The 18,239-nt window shown below is 36.0% G+C and overlaps 1 protein-coding gene across 2 annotated transcripts; it reads right to left on the bottom strand.

Annotated features, from left to right (window-relative positions):
- Positions 1-61: 61 nt before the first annotated feature.
- Positions 62-17,952, bottom strand: LOC145237671 (synaptotagmin-7-like). 2 transcript variants are annotated; one of them, XM_080100618.1, is made up of 10 exons: positions 17,775-17,952; positions 15,778-15,890; positions 6,992-7,176; positions 6,739-6,928; positions 6,032-6,127; positions 5,626-5,773; positions 3,530-3,696; positions 3,270-3,384; positions 2,634-2,833; positions 62-1,442 (listed from the first exon to the last, which is right to left on the bottom strand). In XM_080100618.1, the coding sequence occupies exons 1-10, from the start codon at positions 17,785-17,787 to the stop codon at positions 1,338-1,340; spliced, it is 1,332 nt and encodes a 443-aa protein (XP_079956744.1). In that variant the 5' UTR covers positions 17,788-17,952; the 3' UTR covers positions 62-1,337. The 2 variants fall into 2 exon arrangements, with proteins under 2 accessions (XP_079956744.1, XP_079956745.1); XM_080100619.1 differs by lacking the exons at positions 15,778-15,890; positions 17,775-17,952 and adding an exon at positions 7,787-8,227.
- Between the last annotated feature and the right edge of the window lie 287 nt (positions 17,953-18,239).

Below are 18,239 nucleotides of genomic sequence, written 5' to 3'. Positions count from 1 at the left end.
GTGTGCCGCACTCGGTCTGCTGGGAGCGTTGCCTAAATAGAGCGTCAGTTGGATACAAATATTTGAAATTTGTTCAAATTGTTTTATTTCAAATTCGGAAAGCTGTAGCAATACGAAGCGGGTGGACTTTGAAAAAAGAGAAATGAACGTGCGATAACAGAAAAACAACAACAGCACAAACGAATTTGCTGTTAAACAAAAGAAACAAACTTAGATATTTGAAAATTGACAAACAGTGGGGAGAAATTTAAACTAATTTTCTTTTGAATTTGAATTCGCAATTTCGAAAATCTACCACAATTCTCCAGATTTGTATGATCTCTATTTGCCTGTGACAACAAACCGAAGAGGCTTATTGATTTCTATTGGCTGAACAAAGGAATGTAAAAGCGCGAACGATTTACCGATAGTGACAACTCAATGAGTCGAATTAAGCGTGGACAATGCCGTCAAATTTCGTTTTGACAGTTTTTTCACACTACGTTATAGACTAACCCGTAAATACTTTGAGATTAATCTTCTTAGGAGTTTTTTTTGTCGGACTATTGTATTGTATGAAAGGTTTTCAACATTAATATTGTGAAACATTGGCTAAAATTTGCAAGTGAAGCATTTTCTAACGTTTTACACTCGTCAGGATTTTTAAAATGCGAAGCAAAGGGCCGAAGTTACATGCCGTTGTACAAAACAAATTTGCCTTTCACTAATAAATTTTATGCAGCAAAATTGTTCATCAAATTTGTTTACTGCAATTGCAAACCGCATTACAAAATTTATTACAGTATTCCGGGCAATGTTAGTAAGTTAAACAAAAAAATTGTGCACAATAGTGTCGTAAAATAAACACAAGTAATACTGCATCTGTGTTATAAAAATATTACTAACCATGGACTAAAACCCAACAATTGACAATTCCTAATCGCTGTTGAGGCCCGGTTTGGGGTTAAATGTTCTCAGTGATCAAAAGCACCGCATGGTATAAATGTTATAATACTAACAACACCTGTTACATAAACGTTAAAACACAACACAGTGAAAGTTTAAAATTAGACAAAACAACCTGTCAAAATAAAACTAAAACTTTTTGAGAAAGTTGAAATGAAGATTCCAACTGTCCAACTTAAATGCAATTTAATGCAGCGAAGTCAGACAAAAGGCGAACTTTCGAAATTTTTTTGAGGAGCACTTTTCCACAAACAGTGTTTCACAAATATTTTTCAGCCGAACAATTCATAGCATTCGCTAAGTCTGTGCATCGAACCTCCTCTTAGACTTCAGAGAATATTTGTCTCTTCTCGTGTGCGTTGGAACGTAACTTTACGTCATAGCCAGTGACGTCAAACTTTGAGAAGGTGCCACTGGGAGACGGGGCGGCGAGCGTTGGTCAACATCTCCTTCCAGTGAAGTTTCTCCAAACCGGAGCTTTTGTGTCCGAGATATATCTAAAATATTTAAATATGTTTTCATGCAACCAAAAGTAAAAATAATTGCGATGAAGTTTTATCTGCGACTTGATCTCTTATATAGACTCTTTAATGTATATATCATTTGAGGATGCTAAAACAATTGTTAAAAATCGCAACAGGTAATTCATTAAACGATAAAGAAATAAAAATCCTTCAAAAAAAAAACGACCCACACATTTTAAAGTTTAACACAAATATTTAAGTTCGGAAATTGAACTCTCACTCATGCATTTGTAGTGCGAATTATTTAGCACAGTGGTCGGCAACCGCCGGTCCGCGGCCCGGTACCAGTCCGCGAGGGGTTCGTTACCGGGCCGTACAATTTTTTAGGTTAAATGCTATAAAACATTTTGACCATATATCCCAGGGATGATAAACTAATTTAAGCGTTTTTATTGCTAAATATTTGTAGTTTTTTTTAAGACCGGTCCGCGATAAAATTTTAGTTTCAAAAACGGTCCGCAGTGCAAAAAAGGTTGCCGACCCCTGATTTAGCAAACAAATATAGGTATAGGTTTTGCACTTAATGGTGTTTTTTTTCTGTTTTATTGCTGCTTCAAATTCGTCTTGTCAATTAACCGCTAATGCTTGAGAAAAGTACCAGTGCTGTCAAATCACGTCGTGTTTCCTTTTATAGCCGCAGTTCCTAACAGCTGCGTACACAAGATCAACGAAGGGAGAATTTGATTTTATAATGCAATTAACTGTGACGTGGTTTCGGGTTTGAACTTGTTATTTTTTTGTTCCTCCCATTTCGTGGATGCCATTTTTTTTTCAAGTGTTTGTCGTTTTACATTTTTTTGACTGTCACGTTGAATGTTTCATTAAAATTATTTTTCAGGGTGCATGTCAAAATTTGATTAGGTAGGGTGGGTGAAAGGTTTTTGGAATTTTTTCTCTGGCAGTGTTTTGTTAATTAAATTCAACATTTAAATATTAACGGAGGTCTAACTCAGGGGTCGGCAACGTTTTTTGCGACTGAAATTTCATCACGGACCGGCATACAAATATTCAGCAATAAATACACATATATTACTTTGTCATCACGGGCAAAATGTTTCAAAGCATTTAGGCTAAAAAATCATACGGCCCGGTAACGAACAACTCACGGACCGGCGGTTGCCGACCACTGGTCTTACTTACATTATCAACTCTCTATATTTTTACCTTTCCTATCGTGTCGTTTCGTCCAATGGTATCATGATCCATGACTGTAATTTCAATCTGAATGTCACGAAGTCTGTCCATTGGTGCAGTGAAAGTAAATTCCTCGCCGAAGTCGGGGTTCAGAGTATTTTTTACCACCGCGGTCTTCTTTTTCTCAACCCTCTTCCCTTTGTACAACAGCCAGATCTTAACGTACGGATCTGTAGCAAAAAAGAGAGTTGCTATAGTTAAGGATTAGGCCAGTTTGCAAACACAAGACAGTAGGTGGAAAATAAATGTTTAAATACAAGGTTTGAAAATGGGTGTTGGTATTAAGTAGCACAAGGAGAATCATTTGTCAATTGCTAGACTGTTTCCTTTGTCAAATCAAAATGGTATTTTATTTCTGGCCTGCAGAACCTGCGGGTTCAATCACCGTTCAAGGCAACCACCCGGCTCCCTCGGGTTGTGTGGTCGGTTGCGATCCTTTGGCAGAACATCTCCACAACACAATTCAAGCATTATTCAAAAACCAGGAAACTTTACTAGATAACCTATGGTTTACACGTTGCTTTAAAAAAACTATTCAACAATTGCAAATTTCGTGAAGTGACAATGCAAATAAAAAATGAATAAGTTTTTCGGCAAAATTTGTACCTGAAGTTCCATTTAAATCCATCGGCTTCATATTCCTTCCTTTTATAATCTCAATGTCTAGAATCCCTTCAATCGGCTGATAGCACAGCGACAATTGTAATTCTCCCCTCTTGTTCTATAAAAAAACTTTAATTTTCTGTCCATTTAAGTAAACAATATTAAAGCATCAATCCAATAAATGATAAATAAGACAATGGTCTCATCAGGTCTCATCAGTGCATATGGTGACAAACGTATGCCAGAATACATTTCGTTCTTACCGAGCCTTTGCATGGTTGCAGTGAAACGTACTGGACGAGTTCGTCCGCCAAGTTGATGGTATTAAGCGGAATAAGAACTTCTCCAATTGGGTCGTTACGTGAAAACCTGTCGTAGTCCAATACTTGTAGATACAAGACACGTTGTTGGATTTTCTCATAGGCGAGACCTGTATAATGGTGATTAAAATTGATTAAAATTGATTCATAACCTATGAACGACACAGGTCAATATAAAAATAAACGTCGGTGACGGGGGTTATTATTTCATGCGTCATACTGTCAATTTGCCCGGCTCAAAATGCCACGTATTCATTGCGTCAATGGTAGACCCTCAAGACTGACGACAAAAAACATGTTTTGTGCAAAAATAAAACTCTGGGTATTTGGATTTTACCAAACGCTTTTAAAATTGAAATATTTGTGATATACAGCGCTAACATAGCAAAGAAAATTTTTGGGGATTCAAAATAATTACATTATAATAAAACCAAAGGTACGTCCACGTGATAAACAGATGTTTTTACTCAATTAAATTTTTTGACATGAAATGCTAAACCCAATTAAATTTCTGTAATCCCTTTTCAATGCATAGAAATCACGTACCTCCCTACTAATATTGATTATTTTACGACAATTAAGTGTTAACCAGACAATACCAGCACTATTAGCCAGTAATTTCGTTATTAATGCCCCAAAACAATATCTTTATTAAAAAATGTCTTGCATGATTATGAAATGAACGTTTTAGTTTGCCTTTATGTTTTGAATTTATTTGTTAAACTTTCACATTGAATTGCTCCATCGTTCGCTGTTTGTTTTTTAGCTTTTCTTTTTCGATGACTAACGATTTTTGGCCTGAAGGTTTGTCAGGGGTGATACATCACTTCCCACTGCTTTATCCAACACAGTTAATCAGTGGCTTTATTTTGTTGTTGGTAACTGTGTTTGACTGCGCTGTAGCACGCAAACTGAACGGAACTGAATTGTTAAACTTGCTGAAAAAAGAAATTCATAGAAATCCGTTTCTAAAAAATTCTAAAAATTGCGATTAGGCAGAATTGTTTAATAAAATTGGAAGTTTAGGGTATGACCAGACTGACATAGAAATAATATTTTCTGTTGGATTCATTCTACTTCCTACTTTCTTTACCTGCTGACGCTTTACTGTAGTTTAGAAAAATATATTGGAAAACAGCATTTCAGAAAAATTATTTAAAGCCAAAAAAAATTTTTTAAGCAAAAATATTAAATTTGCGTTAATTAATTTACTTTTCGTATTCTGTGTTTTTGTTGTCTATTGTGCCCCCATTTGTGTTTACTTTACACTACTTTTAATCATGCCATAAAGTTATTTTAATAACAGTGGAAAATAAGAAGCAGTGGTTTAAGTCCCAATAACTTAATGCATTTTCTCACTTATTTTGCTTTGTTTTCATTCCACAACCGCGCAGTGTTCTATAAGCGTACATTCTGCACTAATTACTCTTTAATGAGAGAATTTATCGATCATCCCGACCTTGAACTTGTCAACTTCCGCCTATTTTACCGTGAACCCGTCTCTCATAACCACAAGTGCGTGAGTAATAGCTTTACGACCCGACTTGTTGATGCACTGAGCGCCGTCGCCATGGTAACATTGAACACACGTGACAGATTGTGGTTCGGATCATATGGGCCGTGACATAACACTATTCGACAGGAGGGCCGTGTTTTTACAAGACGCGTGACTTTTTGGGCAAGTTTGTGCGCTCAGGTAAAGGTCGCAACGTGACGTAACAATGCAAAGGTCACCGCTGAGGAGGGCAGTTGGCATAAGATACCATGTCACAATTGTTAAACTTTATAAGTTGAAAAGAGACAAAAATCATAAGATTAAGAACGCCCGTTTTCTCAGTTAAAATGACATACTTTCTTTAACGTTGTTTTCAATCTATAACATTTACCAACACTCTTTTTAAACACCAACGCAAGCATTAAAAACAGAAAATAGAACAAAAACAAAACAAATTTCATGCAATATTTTTAACACGAGAATTACGAAAGTGTAGAAAATAAATTTCGCGTGTGTCTGTTTGTAACGTCACAATTAGAAATACCTTCGAAGGACAGAGTTTCCTGCCACGTGGGATTTAATGTCTTGTGACGAATCTTCGTTTCCAGTTTTCGTTTCCGGTCGGGAAGTAAACAACATTTGACGAAGGGGTCGCTAGTTCCGGACAAGTCCATGGCTGGCAAATCGCTCGCCTGCAAACAATCGTAATGAACCTTCCATCACAATGCCGTAATTACCACATACGTCACGTTTACGTAATTACCACAAGCTGTACCACACGTATGATGTATGACCAGACAGGTGTAACAACGTAAAGTCGGTTGCTATCAATGCGAAATATCACAATATGCGTTTCATATTGACCGGGGTATATGATATTCTGTCGGGAGTTTAGATATTTTATCAATTGGATATTGATTAGCTTGTGTGTTATTGTCCATCGTACTCACCCGTATGACTTTAACCTGCAAGGTGCTTTCAGAAAACACGTACACTGTGCTGAACTCCAACTTGCCGAGATTTTCCATCGGAGGTTCATCATTGTTCTGTTCACAATGATATCAATTATGACGTTGCCCAGGTAAACGCGTTTGTCAAAAGCAAACACATGTGGAATAGCTTTCTTTGCCATAATCAATTTTTACAAAAATTAAGGCAAATTTTCTTGCTCAGTTTTTCACTTGTTAAGTTAATTAAAACTTTTACTCATGAATTTGCTTTGGAAAAGTCGGCAAATGATTCTATTCGAATAAGGAACCGTCAATGACAAAACAAAAAAAAAACATTTTCTGTAAATTTTCAATCTCGCTACGTCCAGGGTTTTTGAATTTTTGGAAAAAAATTTGCAGATACTGTACTGCGTGTTGAATTGGTGTTATCAATAAACTTTTCAAGCCACCCTCTGTTTCTTACTGACAAGTTTCGAATGCCCTATGGGGAACATTTGTTGGCGATACACGAACATGCAACGATAATACGTAAAACGTTTATTCAGGATATTTAACAACGATTGTTAATTTGCAATGGTGTTAATTGAAAATGCTAAAATTGTGTTGTGAACTTATGGACAGTTGTGGAATGAACACACGTTATACCCCAGATTTTTATTTATTTAGAGAACAAATATCTATATATACCTACTACACATGAAACTTACATCAAAAGAGAGTTCAAATGGTAGTTTAAAGCCTTCGGGAATGTAAGCCGATGACGAAAAACGTCCCCTGGACCCGTTTGTACCCCCACTTCGTTCGTCGGATGAGCCCGCCGACTGGGAGATGGACATTTGACGTTGAGGGGGCTGAACCCTTTTAATGCTCATCGTACCCATTGGAGGTTTATCATATCTGTGCAAAATTATTTGAGAGTTAAATTGAGTATTTGTCGCGGTAAGGGCTATACTGGCTTACAATGAATTCTTTCTTCCGCTTGAAATAGTTCCACTTTGTGATGTCGTATGCAACGGGACCGGACTCCCTGTGAACCAAGTGTTTAATTTCTTCCATAACATCCCACTACTTCTACGATCGGCGCTTTCGCCATTTTCGGGCGTTTTGATCGCCTTGCTCTCATCCGCTTTCTCAGGTTCATCGTCCTGTGCAGAAAAGAAATAAATTTAATAAATCTTAAAACTTGAAGGCTAGTTATACACTAGCTTGCTTCAAACATTTTCACCCTTGTATATTGCCCCAGACGACTATTTATCTTAAATTGTTTATGTGTTTACAACATTTTTTATAAGTTACACCCCAACACATTTTTTATTATATCCTTTAATATGCTGGTTAACATTATGTGTGGGCTCTTCATTAATGCCCGTTTAATATTACTTGATTGTTATTAATCTCGCCGTGTAGTTATCGATCTTTTTGCAAATATTTTCATAAAAGGTGCCAAACGATTACGCCGTGCACATAATGCTGCAATCGCTTGTGACAAGATCAGTAATAGCAAACAACAAGATAAAATTGGAGTTACTTGAATAGGCTTTCATGCTATAACAAAAAATCGATCATTTTTTTCATGTAAAGACTAAAACAGCACGCTTTTATACGAAGTGGATTAGACTGTAACAAAAGACAGCTGGTTTACAACAAAACAGACTCAATATGAAATGTGCTAAAAACACCAAGGATTGTTTGGTAACTTCACATCGTTTAGGAAATCAAGTACTTCGCTGTCTTTAGTTACTTGTTAAACTCTACCTGTACAATGCCCAGGGATCTTGAAAGCTGTAATAGAAAGTTTGCAGACATTCTTAACACTTGATCAGTTCAAAAAAATGCAACCTAACTTTTCAGACTAGACTTCTAGACTTTACAAATACTTCTGTACAACAAACACTGTGTTACAATTCAATGCAGTTTGTCTGGCTCACAGTTCTTACTAATTTTTGCACTCCTGTCATTCGGTGCCTGTCTGAGATCGATACACAGTTCAACAAAGTCAATTTAATTGTCAGTAGAGGATTGGGGGACGTCCATCACCCCCCTTTTGATCGGTCGATTTTGACCTGGTAAGGTCAAGTTGGGTTTCGAACAAGTTAATAAAGCAACTGGCCTAAGTTGAAGATATTTCACCAGTTACAATATACGTTAAACGTTATTTTGTCTACTTTACAAAGTCATTTGGCAAAAGTAACTTTATTAATAAAAAAGAATGATTTCGGTCGTTGCTTAAAAAATTTCTGCTAAATTTAGTGGAACAATTAAAGTACCGATAATTTTTATAGTTTGATACTATACAAGTAAAAACAATTTACATTTTAAACTTTTTTGAGTTTTCTTTTTAGTACACGCAATGCCGAAGCAAGTATATACGGTGTTAGCTGCAGCGCGTTCAGCCATTCTTCACAAATTGTGCCTTCCACTATTTTTTCCGCTTTTTTAAGTTTTAACATTGCGCAGCTATTTCCGACTTGGTAGTTGTTTTAGTGCAATTGTGACGCTATGTTTTCTTTACCAAGCGAACACAAATCAAATCAACTCAACAAATACGTATGCCACATTTTGGGCTTATTCAGGTGATCACTTTGTAACTACAAGTCATACTATTGGTCTAACTCTAACTCTAACTAATTTTAATACGACACAATGCAAACAAAAACAATTTAGGTTTCACAATTTCATCAGCATCAAGTTTCAGTATTGCGCCCTTGTTGCTACGCCTCAAATACTGTTGAAAACGATTCCCAACGAGCCCTATACGAAGCGCAGAACGATACAGAAAAAAAGGAAAATCGTCCGCCCTAAGCCCTTGCGCTCAAACAACATTGGCAGTTGGCACCATCACTAAAAAGCTGTCAAAGGAACACAAAACAGTTGACCCCCTCACAGTCTGACATGCCACTGGCGGCTTCTTCCCGTTTTAGCTAAACTTTAAGTCTAAATATATTTGCCATTGAATCGCACTCACACTGTTAAGATCAATAGCCTTACGACAGTCATCCTTGATTTACAATCTTTCACAGTTAGGCACCTCAGCGGGAGACAGTCATATGGATTGCTAAGGAAAAAAAACTGGCATTCACTTCTCCATTGTTAAGTGGACTGGTCGATAAACTGATACCCACTGGTAGAAACGGACATGTTCTTTTATGCTTCGGGATATTGCCTTTTCTCTGGCCGCCAATTTTTTAAGCACGTATTTGTGTTGAAACCCAAGATCGATATTGTAAACAAAATTGCCAGAGCAATTTGCCAACACATGTTAAGAAACATCAACATAAAAATTTTGATGGTCAAAACATGTACATCTACGGTATGCAAGGCATGCTAAGTCTTTATTCAAATATGCAATATTTGCCTAATACTTTAAGGATTCGGCTTTCAAAAAATTTACTAATCTAAAGCTAAAAAACACCGACTGATGCATCTTCACGAACTGCCTTTGCATGGCCTTATGAGTATTGTGACATTTAAGGTGCTTTGCGGCTGTCCAGAAGGCGCCTTGTGGCCCACCGGCTGGGAAATGTTAATCTATTTAGTCTCGTCGTATATTACAGTCGATTCGGACAAATCCTTTAAATCCAGGAACAACGAATCGTAACAGGTTGAATTGACTAAAAACAAATTGAGTTTCAATCGATTCCAATGAACTTTCCAAAACTAGTTGCTGAAGGTTACGTCACACGCAAACAATTTTTAATGCCACATTTTTATGTTGCTGTTCATTTTATGTCATCAAATGTACTAATTGGACAGACAGGTCTACCTAAGGGTCTGTGTGCAACAAATCAATACATACCATGTACGCATGCACTCGTACTAAGAAAGTAAAATAACGTCACAAATGCTAAAGCACAAATGTAGCTTATGTCTTTTTAAAATCCTAAGCCAAACTCGGCCCGAAAACAAAGCAAACCCGGTAATCCCGGAATCCCAACAATACAGATAAGTTAAGTTTCCATTTCCATAGAAGTTTTCGTACGACTTTTTTGGTCTTATTTTTCATAATTTAACAAACCCTTTGTAGTAAGTGAAGTAAGGTTCGTACCAAAGCAGCAGACAAGCTTTGCAAACTTTTCGGAAAACGTTATCAAGTTTTCATGCGCACACACCATGATGGAACACATTAAGACAATCGTTAATCCGACACGGGTCACTACACACAAGGTCAATACAAAATGTCATAAGCTGCGTTTGAGTTACGACCTTTTTTCCATTTAATGACTAACCGTAAGACTTTGACACAAAGCAAATACCTTTCAGTAGTTCTTTTGTGATTTTTTATAACTTTTCTAACCACGTGACCCTACATGATTAGAAAAGTTATAAAAAATCACAAAGAATAAAAGTATTAGCTTACGGTAATGTCCCTTTGACAAAGTATGCAGCAAATGGAAAAGTGTTGTTAAGCCTTTGAAAGCGTCTTTGCTATTCTTTTAAGTGATTAAATACAAAGTAATTGGACTATACGAAACTGAAAATTCAAAACAAAACGCGCAAAATATTTTGTAAAAAACGTGGTTTATTACCTATTGTACTATTTTTATCCTACACGCTAAACTTTATTGATGTTCAAAGCAACAAAATTATTTTCATTTAAATGTGACATACAACGCAATGTAACATTTGAAGGTGAGGGGTGACTGTCAGCGGTCAACCCTGGTTGAAAGTTCGATTGACCTTGACTGACATTGACTTAAAATTGCCGTTAACCAAAGGTTGCATCAAGTCAGTTCATAAAAATCTGTGTTTGAATTTTACCAGCCAGTATTGAACACAAACATAAACGTACATATGGAATGAAAAGATATATTTCACCGAAAGTTTTTTTCGCCATGTGTTCTATGTGTGATAGTATTTGAGAATGCATTACGGTTCTGCCTTTTCTGAACATGCAGCTTTTATTTGAAAACAGTTTTATCGTGAAAAACTTGCTCTTTAGCACCATCTTACGAACGCCGATGAGACTAAAAATATAGCTCAGCGCCAACAGACACAAAGTAGGAAAAGAGAAAAGGGAGCTGATCTAACCGGAGATACCAGGACAAAACAGTTGCAAGAATACAATGACAAGCAACAATGCAGTAATCACGTCTTATTTCAAGTTTTCTCTTCTAAACAATCAAATATGAACCCAGTTCAGATTTTGCCCACGATTCACAACTAAAACTTCATGTGCTTTTATTTCAACTTTTTAGGACTATTGAAAAAAACTGAACAACCCATCAATTGTTTGTAGCGTTTTTAAATAAACTTTTAGTTTTTTACGTTGTATCACTTCACTGTAAGTTTTAAAGCTACACGATTGTCAAAGCTATAAAATAGATTTAAACTGAACCCAAGGCAGCCTCCAGAACCAACCAATGATTTTAATTAAATAGTTTAATCACAAAACTCCATTCAGACTGTTTCAACATTTTGCTTATCCCAAATCGATCGATATAATTACAGTAATTAGGTCGTGTCCTATCTTGACATGTAACTATTAACTTGTATGGTAATAACAGGATTTCATACATAGTTATGAACGTGTTTTTTGTCCGCTAAGTCGCAAAATACTTTATTTAGACACTGCTTATATTTGTTTTACTATGCGTTCCCAAAAAATATTTTTTAGGCTGTTTGAAAAAGAGCTCACATTTTTTTTGCTTTCTTCGTTGATACCATACTTTACGAAAAAACAACATTCGAAAAACATTTTGTCACAAATATTTACCTATGAGTCACAAAATCGGTTGACGTCAAAAACTCCAGACCCTCGCATTCGGGCTTTAAAATAACAAATCGCCCTAATGTTTGGACCGCAAATCGATAAAATGTAATTTCGTGGACAGAAGTCATCAAGTTTGACAAGAGAATGACGTCATCACACAACTTGGCGTTTCGTGGTTCGTAATTTGCAGGCACGTGAAATGTTAATTGTGTTTTATGTCAAATTTTGACATTGATGGAATTATGAAATGTGATTATAAGGCTGCTGTACGTTCAATATTCTTCGTAATTGCAAAAACATTTTGTTCTTTTTTTCTGGCTCGTTTCAAAAGGTAAAACATTACGCACATTTGTTTTTAAATTTAGGTTCCTTTGGTTAAGCATAGGCGCCGCTGTTTTTCTGAAGAAAAATAAAAAGTTTTAACGTTTGGCCGAATATGTCTTTCTTTTTTTAATTTAAACTTGCTCCTAGCCATCACAAAATAAATTGTGCATAAGTTTTTATGTCATCATTCACCAAAGCAACGCTTAAACATTTAAAACGAAAACATTTAGTTTTGCAGAACTAGTTTTTTTCCGAAACTTGGGAAATTTCAGCTTCGGACGCTGCCATGGGGATAAACATGAGAAAAACAAATGTAGAACCTCCAACTTAGCTAAAAGTCACACAAGTAGGATTTTTTCGACGGCCCGTAACGACAAAAAATTCCACTTTTTGAAACTAACTAACTGTCAGAAACCTTCAACGTTAGCCACGAAAGTCCCCGAGTAGCACCTTAAGCCGGATTTAGATCCCAAGGAAAAACCCGAACCTAAATTGGGTCTTGACACCCGAGGAATGAAGATGTGGTTTCGGATCACTAGTTTTGCGTGCGTATGGGAATTCTTTGTTGTCGTAAAACCACAAACAAGACCCTTTTTTCGTTTGCAAGTCTTCGAAAAGTCCACAGGGTTTATTTGAACCGATATTATAAGTTTTGGTTTGGACTTCGGAAATATCAGATTTATTTGAATTTTTTTATGTATTTGGCAGTAGTGTCTGACTTTGAGTGTATTGTACATTTCGCGAAACGCGATTTAGCCATACTAAACATTATTTAAGTTATTTTATGTTTGTGTGTAAAATATTCCAATAAAAAAGTAATTGAAAAGTTAGATGTAAACCAAAAAAGAATTTAAAGTTTCAATTGAAAATAAGGGTTGAATGTAAATGAGTTCAATAGTGTATAGTCAATTAAAGTTCAAAAATTTCCAAGCTCATAAGATATTACCCATGCAAAGTAAGCCCGCTTAAGTCTAATATTTTGCATATTTAATCCAAACGTTATACCCGCTTATGGATACAAACTATTCGCCACACACGAAGAATCGTTTTTGTACATGTTTCTCTCGTCATATAAAACCCCAAGCGGCAGTAGGAAATCCCCACATGCTCGACCTCAAGACAGGGTTAGACGATAAATATAACTTAAACCTAGAAATTTCAGTGTTTGGGGTTAGTAAGCACGAATCAACCGTACAACGACTTTCAAGTGTGTGTTTACTCAGGCTTAAACCTTCAACTATACTCAGCACTTCACTTCGATAAGTTAACTTTCCTAAACATTGAAGCGTGACGAACTGGCAGTCACGTGTCAAGTAACGCCTGCTTGAGCGTGATGGTCCAGTGGATCCTGTGGTTTCTTTTGCAGGAAAACCAAAACTTATCTGTTAGCACTTGGTGACAAAATTGCGTTTGAAGTTTTGAGGATAAAGTTTAAATAAAGGAAGGTGTGTACGTTAACCAAAGACACGTCCTTTCAACGTTTGTGTAAGCCATTGGCTGCTTGCGACTGCCAAAAATATAACTGAAGACATTTTTTTACTCAATGTGTGCAGAATTTAGATACATGCGACCTAATAAACGTACAAAAGGCTTTTTTTCACAAGGCTGTAATTTTGAAACTGTAATTTTGTTTCAATTTACCAGACGGCCACTTAAATCTTACATTTCGGCGATCCGAATTTTAGAATTTGATACATAAAGGTTTTTACAATCACTAGACTGTGACAGAGTAGGCAAGAAGCGTAATTTGCTACCAACTTGAGGTTTGAAGAGTCTGCGCAAATATTAGCTTGCCTGGCCAAGGTACTCCACACCTAACTGCGCAAATGACATTGCTGTGTAGTCAAGTAATACACAACGCATCTCCATCCCTGTTTTCAACTTTATGAATCCTACTGATGTGGGCCCTTATATAACAGATGATGGCAAAATAAAGCATTATTTAAACGGGTTTGTTCAAGTCTATTTCACGTAATTTTGAATGCAACAGCTTTCAGGAAGTAAACAGGCTATTTTTGTCTTCGATTTTTGTACGAAATGCCAAAAATAGTGACGCACGGCCACAATACGCCATTATTATGTGATGAGCAAAAATAATTATCACGCACCAAGGACAATGCACATTGTGTGATATTTTGTGACGTTATTATTTTCCGATTTTGCACAACCACTTTTGTTGAGAGAATTTCCATAAGAACTAAGTTTAGATTCCCGTGCGTTGATTAGCTTCGTTAATGTCACTCATGCACAGTCGATTTTGAAATACAAATTACACCGAAATAAATTCCAAATCTAAAACCCAACCACCGCTGTAAACTCAGGGGCTGCAACCCCACCCTTTCGTGGTTTTATCAGCGCATTGCTAACCAGTCTGTATTTGCAGTCATGTAAGGCAGAGGAGATTAGTGGTTGGTTTGTGCGTGTGTGTATTTTTGCTTTTATTTCTGGTTACTATGAAGCTACTGATTTAGTGTTTTCACTTATAAAAGATTTGTTATTCTAGAGTCTAGAAGAATCTAGACTAAAGGGACACATTTCCCGGGACTTTCTGCGTTTTAATTTAAACCCTAGTCGTGCTTTAATTAGCGAGGACCAACGGAAATTTCCGTAAGCAACGTTTGATTCTTTACTTTTCTTCATTAAAATTTTTTTTAAACAAAAACAACAATTTATGTTACTCTACTTAAACTTGATTCTTAGTTTGTTTAACGGGACAAACTAGCAAACTAAACTAACATTAAACTCTGAAGTCACAACAAAAAACGAAACGCATTTAACTTAATAGAACTGATCATTGTTAATTACAAACGATGACTTAGTGAATTGCATCAATCTTCGCACCTAAATAGGCTTATCCAAAACCCAATCATAAAGTAGCAATCAATGATCTATGTTTTGTAAATTTAAAAAGTTAGATTCACAGCCACATTACCGCAATGACGTATTTCATATCACGCCCAATTACATGGAAGGTCGACTTGTAAATTATGAATAAGTTTGGCGTCCGAACTCTCGCTTAGGGCGGAATGAACGTTAAGAGCCAATGGTTTTCAAGAAATACAACGCGTAAAGAGTTCAAATTCCACCTTAAAAAGTCCTCAGTGTCAACTTAATTTAACTGTGACGGCTTTTCAAACAACTAATCAACAATAGAAAAAATATAGGTTAAAGCAAAACTTGATTTAATATGGTTAGAGGCAAAATTGAAAAAGTGTTATATTACTTCTCTGCTTACAGCTGAGTATAGAATCTTTGCATTGAGTTTGTCAAAATCGACAGAAAACAAACATAAGTACAGCTGAAAAAGTGAAATGCCAGACAAAGTCGTCAAACAAAAGTCAAATATTTGCTTAGCAATTGTCACACCGCCCCTATCATCAATTCCACTTAACGCAGAATAAACAATATAGTGGGAGTCAGAGACTACATTAAAAGCTCTAGCTCAAAGGCAAAAAGTATAGTTAAAAGTGCAAAATAAAGGCATTACATCTAACTTAGGATAAATCTTCCAAATAGCATAAAATTATATTTTAAAGTCGACAAACTGACCTATTCGGTAAATATTGTTCAAATATTCTTGACCTTGTCTGCATTAACATACAAACATTTATTCTAAGTAACATAAAGAATTGATTTGTTATTTGTTAAAAAAAAAACGAAATTAAATTTGAAATTCGCTTGTTTTTGGACATTTTTGGTCGTTTAAACTTACATATTTTTCGGACGATTTGAAACAGTAGAGACAAAATATGACCATAAAGAGACAAGCAGTGGATGCTGAGATGATGATGACAGCCACGGAAGAGCCAGAAGGAAGAGTGGATGCTAAAAAAAGAAGAAGGATTTATTTGTTGTAACCTCTTTCTCGAACATGCAAACGCAAATTTATTATAATTGGGTAAAATGATAAAAACGGATCGCAACTCGATATTACACGAAACGGTTGATGATTTTTTCCAAACCAACTGCACCAATTAGCAGTGTATAAATTAGTAACTTAACATACGGAATATTTAGTTTAGGTTCAAACCCATTTTAGCGAATTTGTTGTGTCACTTGCAAGAATGCGAGTATTTTGGTAGCACAGTGATTTTTCTTTTTACAACAAATCGTCATTTTGAAAGCACTGAGTTTATGATGTTAGACGTTATCAGGTAGGACGGGTTCCAAGTCGGCATTATAGGGTCATGATAATAAATATTTCATTTCAGGTCTTGTAAACGACTGCACAGGAACCAGAAAAGTTTAAGCTTTAAAGACCGGCCCTTATTATGTTTCTGGATAAAAACCCTATGTTTATTTCTGCTACAAAAATAAGGTGATACATTTGACTACTTTTACGTTTGCGAAGTTGAGGTCAGAAACGGCATGACTTAGAATGATTGTACATACCCAGGTTGTTTTGAAATTCACTAGTTGGAGGTCCATATAATAATTAGAATTCATTAAAATAAATGTTTGGTTCTTAAATATAATTTATTTCGTTTGAAAAACAGTAATCTTGAATCTTATCATAATCCGGTTTAAAATACACTCTCATTTATCCGACCGCCTAAATGATCATTTGTTGCAAGTTCCATATTATTAACCAATTTACATGTCAAGGTAACCAAAAATAGGACCCAGAGCATAATATAAGGTCATTGTTTTTACGAGTTCGTTTTATGTAAGGATTTTAAGCCTACCATCTGGCTTGTGGCCGGATTTTAATGTACCCTTTTCCCCCTTTATGTTGTAAGCGTGGCATTAATTCGTCTAAATGTTACTCCAGACCAGGAAAAAAACATCTTATATTTGAAATTGTATTTGAAAACCATTCTCACATGCTATACTTTTGTGCAGTAATCGTAGTTACTACAAGAAGCATGAATTCAGCACACCATTATTTTACACCAACAAAAATAGATGTTTACTTCAAGCACTTGACAAATCTTACGCTTTTGTCAAAATACTTAACAAGTACTTTGTGCAACTCTCGTACATCCAACATTATCGCTTTGGGCCTTTACCGCAGAGTTTAACCGGTTTTTGGTGACTTCAAAGTGGCACTTTACATAGGCTTGAGCAAAAGGTGTGGAAAACCCGCATCTATTGTGATGTAGCACGTGTGCAAATAGTTATATCCAGGACGACATTTCAGTCCTTTCCGATGTGATATTTGCTTTCAGTTTATGAACACCCTATATTGCGTGAACGAAGAGAGCTAGAGTTTTAACACTATAGCCAATATTGGCAAAAGCAAATGAAATGATATGTGATGTGGCAACGCATATTTGTAAGCATGTCTTGTAACATTTTGACCCAAACTGATATCGTCGTCCGATTCAGTGTCTTTTGAAACAGCCTAGCACCACAAAACGCCTAATGCTGTGTAAAGGTCGTATGGTGCTACGTGCAGTTTATAATAAAGTAATATAAAGTCAATATCGGGAAATTGGTAAGAATACAATGCGTCAAATATGTGTCGCAATGTACACATCTGTCATCCAAATATATCTTATCTAAACAGTAATTGATCGAATGATTATTCTACACTGCTGGTTACGTGACTTGCCTTTACCACAATCGCTAGTCTTTTTATGCATAAAGCGGTGAAATTGAGCAATTTCGTTTAATTTCTTGCGCATAAAACGTTGGATGAAACGTCCCAACGTACTTCCAAGCAGCCGTGGTTAGAAATACGTAAATATTTTGATGGAGTAAACTTACCTAAATCTTGCATTTCGTCTTGGATAAACTCATGTAGCAAACTTGCAACAATATTTCCAAGTTCCTTTGCTTTGGTTTCGAGCCCAGCGGGTTTACAACAGATCAAATGTGCATTACAGTCCACAACACGTAGTTAAGCATGTGTGCAATTCGGGTTGTAACAATTGATACAAAATCTGTGCAGAAAAAAACAGTAAGAAATATTCAAAGTTCGTGCATAGCTTTTTTAAATAAAATACAAATCTACACGGAAAACGGAACCCTGAATAGAAAAGGGTAAACTTCATAAATATGCAATGAGTTTGTTTTAACTCGGAAAGCAGACTAAACAAAACAGATATTTAGGTTGTCAGACACTTATGCTGCCATATACAGGGACGATGTATAGAGCTGCAGCGCGTTTAGCATCTATCCACCAGGTTGTGCCCTCTATATATACTTTGTTGCACTTTATTACATCTTAAC

This window comes from Phallusia mammillata, chromosome 7 (assembly GCF_965637545.1).
Source record: "Phallusia mammillata chromosome 7, kaPhaMamm4.hap1.1, whole genome shotgun sequence".
Lineage (NCBI taxonomy): Eukaryota > Metazoa > Chordata > Ascidiacea > Phlebobranchia > Ascidiidae > Phallusia > Phallusia mammillata.
Note: the sequence above shows the minus strand (reverse complement) of the source record. Positions and strands in the feature narration are given on the sequence as shown.